Source organism: Oryza glaberrima, chromosome 12 (assembly GCF_000147395.1).
Source record: "Oryza glaberrima chromosome 12, OglaRS2, whole genome shotgun sequence".
Classification (NCBI taxonomy): Eukaryota; Viridiplantae; Streptophyta; class Magnoliopsida; order Poales; family Poaceae; genus Oryza; species Oryza glaberrima.
The window spans coordinates 16,876,215-16,885,239 of record NC_068337.1 but is presented as its reverse complement, the minus strand read 5'-3'; the positions used below and the strand labels follow the sequence as shown (position 1 = coordinate 16,885,239).

The window sequence follows — 9,025 nt, the reverse complement described above, 5'->3', positions numbered from 1 at the left end:
CTGAATGCACGCATCATCATCCATCAGATGTTAAACTAATAACATCTGAAAGCACGTTAATTAGTCATCAATACCATGAACTATGAACAAAACAATAGGCTTCACATATGTCGAAAAGTTTGAAGCTATGTGCGGCCTATCGCTTTTGATAACTATTCAGTTTACTTCTTAGTTAACACCAGAAAGGAACTCATCAATTTAGATTGATTCCATAGAATACATATGTTAGGTGTTAAATGATCGAATGAACCATCTAAGTTTGGACCTATGTGAATCTTCTATTCATGTAATAATATTTGCCATCGCTATTGCATTAATTTTTCTCTTAAGATGTCAGTTAGATAGGAACCCAATCCTTATTATTGAACACAGGACAACCTTTTGGTCTTCTCTCTTGGTTCTTGCACTCTTAATAAACGCACACAAAATTCTCCTGGTTGAAGGAATACCACAAACTCCATGGAGATCATCGGCATCAAGTGCTCTGGTGCTATCCTGATCTCCTTGATACGCCTCTCGAAACAGTACGCCGCTTACTTCTTCAAAGCCCGCAAGAGTGTGCGCGCTCTCGAAGCTGCCACCGAGCGTTTAAGGGAGAGGCTCAGCGATGTTGACACCAGGTTGGACAGTGCTACGCGAAAAGGTATGCAGCCGAGGAATGAAGTTGAAGGATGGCTGAAGCGCGCTGAGCATGTATGTGTGGAGACTGAAAAAATCCAGGCAAAGTATGATAAGAGGACCAAGTGCATGGGGAGCCTGTCCCCTTGTATCTGTGTAAACTACATGATAGCCAAGAGTGCAGCAGCAAACTGTCAGGCTGCAGAGAAGATATACAGTGAGGGCATGTTTGAAGAATATGGTGTCATGGTGCCACAGGCTTCCACTGAAGTGCCTATAACTGACGTAAGCCTAACTGGTACAGATCGGTATCGCAACCTCGCTGTCAAGTTCATCAGGGATGAGGCTGTAAGCAAGGTTGGGTTGTGGGGCCCTGGAGGTGTGGGAAAGACGCATCTGCTCCATCAGATCAATAACTTGTTTCACAAAAACCCTGCTTTTGATGTTGTTATTCGAGTTACTGCTTCCAAAGGTTGCTCTGTTGCAAAGGTATGTTGTGCTCCCTTTAGCGAGGGAGTGATTCAAGTTTGTCTTTAACTCTGTGCATAAGTTTGTCTTCAACTAATTAGATTAAACTAACCGTTGACCCTTGATGTACATGTTTCTGTATCTTGCGAAAGTATTTGTTGCAAAGATGAATCATTTAGCTTGTCCAAAAGACAAAAATTACAAACCATCTAGGGTAAGCAGCCTAATGAGCAATTCACGGAGCTTCAAAGCTCCAGTTAAAATTGTAGTTTGTTTTATAGGAGCAATTCACGGAGCTTCAAAGCTCCATCTGGTACTACTTTCATGTAATACTCCCTCTGGACGGAAATATTTGTTGTTTCAGACTGACGAAATGACTTACACATAATATATTTTGGCTGTCGGAAACAGCATATAAAACTGACCGGAGGGAGTAATAACTAGCGTTACATAAGGGCTCCTTGCAGCCAGCTAACATTTTGATGTTTCAAAAAACTGCATATACTTCTAATTTTAAATACTTTACAACATTATTTAATTAAGCTCTCTGTCAATTTGCTCCAAGTGACAAAAGTACTTTTTTACTTGTTGCCCTTGAAGGTTCAAGACGCAATTGTTGGGGAACAGATGCTGGTGAAGAAGGATGACACAGAATCTCAGGCAGTTATTATATATGAATTTCTCAAAAGTAAAAATTTTCTTATATTATTGGATGATTTGTGGGAACATGTTGATCTTGATAAGGTTGGGATTCCAAACAAAGTTAGCTCAATTGGCAATTACAAACAAAAATTGTTGCTAACAACACGCTCTGAAAGTGTTTGTGGCCAAATGGGTGTCAAGAATGGGCAAAGGATTAAAGTAGATTGCCTGGATGAAACAGATGCATGGCATCTTTTCAAGGAAAATGTTGGTACTGAAATTATTGAAAATCACCCCCTTGTACTTAAACTGGCAAAAGAGGTTGCAAATGAACTCGCTGGACTGCCGTTAGCTCTTATTGTAGTTGGCAGGGCCATGTCTACCAAGAGGCATCCAAGAGAATGGCAGAATTGCATCGACTTTCTTCAGCAATCACGCCTTAATGAGATTGAAGGGCCAGTTTGCTACGAAGAAAGTGTATTTGCTCGACTGAAACTCAGTTATGAATATTTAAGTGATACTAATCTGAAAGATTGTTTCACATCATGCGCCTTATGGCCTGATGATTATCTGTTAGACAGAAACAAACTATCTGAGTACTGGATGGGACTGGGTCTAGTAGAGGAGGAGGATATTCAAAGATGTTACAATGCAGGATATGCACGAATTCGTGAGTTGGTAGACAAGTGCCTTCTGGAGGAAACTGATGATGACAGACTGGTTAAAATGCATGATGTGATACGTGACATGGCACTATGGATTGTAAGCAACGAAGGAAGAGATAAGAATAAGTGGGTTGTACAAACACTGGCGTGACGCAGAACGAATACTATCAGTGGGGACTGAAATAGCAGAGCTGCCTGTTGTTTCTGCAGAGCAGACCAAGCTTACCGTGTTGATACTCCAGGATAATCATTTAATTCAAAGTTCAGTCACTGGCTTATGTGATTTTATTTCTCTTCAATACCTTGATCTTTCACGGAACTGGCTCAAAACCTTTCCTACTGAAATTTGCGGACTTCTGAACTTGTACTATCTGAATTTATCGCATAACAAAATCAAGTACTTGCCTGAAGAGCTCGGATCCCTTTTTAAGCTGGAGTACTTGCTTCTTAGGTCAAATCCTGTCAGAGAAATGCCTGAAACTATTCTTTCAAAGCTCTCCAGACTGCAGGTTGCAGACTTTTGCTCATTCCAGTTGGAACAACCTTCTACATTTGAACCACCATTTGGTGCTCTTAAATGCATGAGAAACTTGAAAGCTCTTGGAATCACCATAAATATGATAAAGTACTTTAACATGATCTGCAAAACCGACTTACCAGTCAGGTCTCTGTGTGTTATCATTTTAACAAAGTATCTAGATGAATGGAAAGGTTTTGCATTTTCAGACAGCTTTTTTGGAAATGATCTGATACAAAAGAATCTGTCTGAGTTATACATCTTCACACATGAGGAACAAATAGTATTTGAAAGCAATGTGCCACATCGAAGTTCTAATCTTGAGAAGCTATACATATGTGGCCATCACTTCACAGATATATTTTGGAAAGGGGTTGAAAGCCAGGATCTCTTTCAGAACCTGAGACGGTTGGATCTTATATCATGCTTTAGCTTGGAGAACATATCCTGGGTTCAACGTTTTCCATATCTGGAAGACCTGATAGTGTATGGCTGTAGTGCACTCGAGCAAATAATCGGAAGTGCCCTGAATGATGTCAAACAGCCAAATGCTGGTGAAAAAGGAAGAAAACCTCTTTCGCAACCTTGCCTGAAAAGGTTTGTATTGTTGTCTTTAAAGAGATTGACTACCATCTGCCATTCTTCCTTTGACTTTCCTTCATTGGAGAGCTTTCATATCTTTGGTTGCCCCCAGCTGATGACACTGCCTTTCACAAGTGTCCCATGTAATCTGAAGTATATTCATTGTGAGCAAGAATGGTTGGATAACTTGCAGTGGGACGATGCTAATGTCAAGAACTCCTTCCAGCCTTTCTTCAAAGTGATTTCCATGGTCGATAAGTATGCGGCAAAGAAATTCATCGATGGCCTACATGCCGAGTGGATGTACTACAGGAGAGAGAGTGAGGTGAGCTGACACACTACATAATAGTTGCACGTTTTCACTTTCTGAATCGAATTATCCACTGAGCACAAGCACGAAAAATGTTTTATAATGTTGAAAGAAACAGGCCTTTCTTATTCGAGAGAAAAGGCAAAAGTAAATATTATTTCTGAAGTTAATGAATCTGTAAATTTGGACATGGAAAAGTCACATGTTCTGAAATGGAAGCATGGAACTGATGAACAATATCATTTCTTCAATTGTAGGATGATGAAGAGTAGATGAAATTTGAAGAGGCAAATGATGGTTGCTGAAGACCATAGCTTATGGAATGGAAGTATTTCCGACATGCTTATGAACTATTATCTTGGTTTTTAACCTGCGTGCTTTGTTTTACTGTGCTTGGTGTGTACTTAATAACTGCCTAAGTTGTCATGAGTTCTTGATTGAACTCATTCTAATATGGTACTGATATTGACATAATCTGTTGCTATGACATAGAAGGAAGTAGGTCCCAGCTCATTCTCTTAGGCCATCCCCAACCCAGAAACCATATAGTAGTTTCCATACTTGACATGTCATATAGACACTATGCATAGAAACTATATATATCCAATGCATGGTGTCTTCAAATTAAATTCTCATCCAATCATCTATATTCTCTCTTTTTATCTACTTATCATCTTGTTTTCATTCTTGATTCTTGTGTAGAGATGGTTTTTTCATGAGAAATGGTTTCATCTTTTTACCTCTCTCCTCATTAACTCTCTTGCCACATCACATTTTTGCTTATGTGGCAATGTATTAAATGCTATGGACACTAGATGACATGGAGGGTTGGGATAGCATTAAGGACAGCCTTTTGACTTTTTTTTTCTTCTGATTATGTCATCGTGCTTGTGCACTTCAAAATATTCTTAAAAACTCTTATATTTTAAAAAATATATATTGGAACATGTGCATTTAACATTTGTGCAAAAACATGAGAATATGTACTGTGCAAAAGAAAATATGAGATGAACCAAACTTAAATTGTAAAAGTTTCATACAAATATGTGTACATGTACCTAGTGCTCTGGCATCATCCATTGTAATGGATTAGAGGCGATTTCACTCCCAACAACTCTCACTAAAAAAAAATACAGTACTAAACTTCTTTCAGATCTCTATGGTTATTCATTGCTCTCTCCGTCCCAAAAAAAAAAGACAAACCCTGTTTTCCGTGTCCAACATTTGACTGTCCGTCTTATTTAAAAATTTTATAAAAAAAATTAAAAAGATAAGTCACGTATAAAATATTAATCATGTTTTATCATCTAACAACAATGAAAATAGTAATTATGAACAAATTTCATATAAAACAGACAGTCAAACATTGGCACGGGAATCTACGGTTTGCTTTTTTTTTTTTTTTTGATGGAGGGAGTAGATGCTTCCTGTCAGGTTTGGTCAGGACTTCCCATGGTCCTCTCTTAACACAGCTCACTGGCCCTTTTGTATTCTTTTTTATTACTAGTAGCTGTTTGGCCTTCCATAATTCTCCTTTGCCTGATTTGATAGCACCTTTGGAAGTATCGTCTCCTTTCGTAACTTTCTAGTAGGAATACTTCTGCAACTTCTTTGCTCTTTCCCACACACCCTCCTGCAGTGGAGTGAAGGCTGCTGCGTCCCTAACATATTCACGCAATTGAATTTCTACTGCTGGTCTGATCTTTTCTTCCATCCCAACACAAATCTGAACACTAACAGAAAACCAAATGTCCAGGCAAACATCCCCTGATGCTGTGCTAAACTGCAGGTATGCGCATTTAGGCAAGGCGCTAGCCGCCCGGGGCTCCCTCCTGGTCTCCCACCGTCCCCTCCACCCCCCCCCCCCCCCAACCCCCTGCGCTCGCAAAGCCTTCTCAAGTCCTTGTGAAAGTTTCTGGCTCAAATCTAGGGATGGCTATTTCCCCATTGGGGCCCGGGGCGGGGCCCTGACTTCGTGTGGGGCTGGGGCCGGGTTTGCTTATGTACCCATGGGTCACCCGTACAGGCCCCGAAATAGTGAGAGAGATGTAGTCCACTAGCTATCTAAAAGCCCATCATGGACAGCCCATACGTAATAGCCACTGAAAGGAATAAGTTCACTTTAGGTCCCTCTATTTGTCGCCCAGTCTGATTTTCGTCCCTGAACCATAAAACCGGGTACGACCCGTCCCACAACTTACGAAAACCGGACAAACGAGGTCCCTCGGCGGTTTTGATAGCGGTTTTGGCTGACGTGGCGCCTACGTGGCTAATTTGACTCGGTCTTCATCTGACGTGGCAATGACGTGGCGCTTACGCGGCAATCCAATCCGAAAAATAATAAAACCTATAGGACCCACATGTCAGTTTTACACAAAATAATTAAAAATGATGGGACCCACGTGGGCTCCATACGTCATCCTCACTCCTCCCTGTTCTCTCTATCCTCTCTCTCTCCCCTCTTCTCTCTATCTGGCCAACGGAGCGGGGCGAGCGGCGGCCGGCAGAAACGGGCGGGGCAGAGTGGCATCGGGTGTCGCGACGGACCTCGCCGCGGCTCCACTTTGCCTAGCGAGTCGATGATGAGCGACAAGCTTCAGATGCTCAAGAGAGGGATGTGCCCCGTCATCGCCTCTCACGGCCCGGCCGACCGCCTCGCCATCGTCGCCTTCTCTGGCGCCGCCAAGCGCCTCCTGCCGCTGCGCCGGATGACGCGCCAGATTTTCGACCGCCTCCGCCGCTCAGGGCCAGGAACAGCCGCAGGCCGTCTGCATTGGTGACGCACTGCGCAAGGCCACCAAGGTGCTTGAGGACCGCCGCGACCGCAACCCGTCGCCGCCGTCATGCTCCTCTCTGACACGCAGCAGCAACAGGATGTGAGGAAGCCCGGCGTGATCCGGCGCCCGCCAGCCGCTCCTCCGGCCACGCGAGTCACGCACGTCGAGATCCCCATCAGGCCAAGGGAGGAGCCGGCGTGGTCGGCGCTGGTGGCGGAGGAGGACGACCAGATGGGAGACGGCGCGTTATCGGAGCATGCCTTCAGGAGGTGATACAGGAGGTGCAGCTGGAGCTGGTGCTGGCCTCGTGAGCGTGGTGATACAGGAGGTGTAGCTGGAGCTGGTGCTGGCGTTCCCGACGGGCGAGATCACGGCGGTGTACTTGTGCGGCCACGGGCAGCAGGCGGCGGGCCTTGGCGGCGGTGGCGGCGGCTCGGCGGTGAATGTCTCCCTGGGCGAGAAGCCGAGAAGTACGCGGAGGATATTCGATTTGTTTGTATGATCCTATCAATCCGTAAGGATTCAGTGGCTCATCTTCATCAACCATCTCTTGTGCTTCTGCAGCAAATGTTAACCCCAACAGTTAGGAATCAAAGAAATTGAATGGCAAAGCAATTTTAGTTCTCATATGTGGAGTAATAATGAAGAAAGATACATACTTATCGATGATTTGTGTAGGTCAGAAACAACCATTAGCCGTCTCTGCAGGATTGCCGCCATGAAGACAAACATAGAACACATGCCAAACATGACAGTGACAGGGAATGTCTCGTCGTCGTCGTTGCCTTCTTCCTCTGGTTTCTTGGCCAACGGCGGCGATGGCTGGTCGCCTTGTCTTATTCGTTGGTTTCTTGCCGACCGGAGGCGATGGTCGCCTCGTCGTCTTCCTCGGCTTTCTTGGCGAATGGTTGCGAGGGAGATCGTCGTTTGATCTTGTCAATGGTTGGATGCAGGCGGGCAGGGAGGAGATCGTGGAGGCGGCGGTGGACCAGGTGAAGGTGCTGGAGGACACGGTGGCCGTGCTGGAACCTGGCTGGAGGCGTAGTGGCGTACCTGGAGGTGCAGCCGTGCAGGTTGGTGGCACCGCCGCCGCCGCCGCCGAGGTGTCCGTGTCGTACCGGGAGACGGGGAGAGAGGAGGAAGATAGGAGGGTGAGAATGACATGCAGGAACCACGTGGGTCCAACCATCTTTCGTTTCTTTTAACTGACACGTGGACTTCCAGTTTTTATTATTTTTCGGGATCGAATTGCCACGTAAGCGCCACGTCAGATGTACACCGAGTCAAATTAGCTACGTAGGCCCAAAATAGATATCAAAACCGCCAAGGGACCTCGTTTGCCCGGTATTCGTAAGTTGGGGGACGGGTCGTTCCCGGTTTTGCGGTTCAGGGAAGAAAATCAGACTGGACGACAAATAGAGGGACCTAAAGTGAACTTATTCCCACTGAAAAGCACATCCGCTCAGGGGCTTGTGCAACCCATTTGGACGAGATATATACTACAACACAAGCAAACCCTAACCAATCACCACACATACAATTGCTGGTGGCGGGGGTGAGCCAGTGACACACAATTGCACGAGGCCTTTGTAAAAAGAAAAAGTGCTAGGCTGCGGTGAGGGACGCCCGTCGACTTCACCCGCCCGCTGCTAGCTCTCAACGAGGCTCCGCTTCACGCCACCGGTGCGTGGCTCCAACACGTCCACGCTGCTCCCTGCCGTCTCCCCCATCCTGCTGGCCATTGACTCCTCACGTCGTGCCCCTTCCTCGCCGCTGCGTGGTCTCCTCACGTCGTCCCCTTCCCTCACCTCTCCCTCCGGCTGCAGGTGAGTGCCGCATCGCATTCTCCTCTTCCTCCGGCTAGGCAGCTACCGCTAACACCAAGGCTACGGGGACCCGCTACAAGTGCGGGGCCTCGGAGGGGCCAGGGACGAGGACTAATTTCGCCCAGTTCTTCAATCCTGGGCCGGGCCAGGTGAACCCGCAAGGGGATGGGGCCGGGGCCATTCCTCTCCAACCCGCCCCGTTGTCAACCCTACTCAAGTCCCCTCATCCGCCACTGGTATGGTCGGGTGCTGCTGCCTCCCTTGGCGCTGTCTCCCTGGGCGCTGTCTCCCACATCTCAGCCATACTGGTTCTACCTCGACATGCCTCCCCCGCTTGTTTGCGGAAGTCGCGGTGGGAAGCCAAGAATTGAAGCTGCGATTTTCAAATCCACGCCACCTACGTCTTCAAGCTGGTAGCCTACGTCCCCGCACCATCTTCACTTCAGCCTTTACTCTGCCCATAAGGTCTCGGGTCACCTCCACGTCGTGCTCCCTATATCCCGTCCAACAAGCCTATTGCAGGTATAGGAATGGAGAGGAGTGAACCCCATGGCACGGCGGCCACACCCTCGGAGCTAGGTTAGACTGAGGTCAGGAGGTGTCACGCCCTGAAAATCGCG

The 9,025-nt window shown here is 46.3% G+C and overlaps 1 protein-coding gene across 1 annotated transcript; it reads left to right on the top strand.

Moving 5' to 3' along the window:
- The first annotated feature begins 459 nt into the window (after nucleotides 1-459).
- LOC127756327 (disease resistance protein SUMM2-like) lies at nucleotides 460-4,074 on the top strand. Its single transcript, XM_052281697.1, has 4 exons — nucleotides 460-1,107; nucleotides 1,687-2,490; nucleotides 2,792-3,817; nucleotides 4,060-4,074. The coding sequence occupies exons 1-4, from the start codon at nucleotides 460-462 to the stop codon at nucleotides 4,072-4,074; spliced, it is 2,493 nt and encodes an 830-aa protein (XP_052137657.1).
- Nucleotides 4,075-9,025: the final 4,951 nt, after the last annotated feature.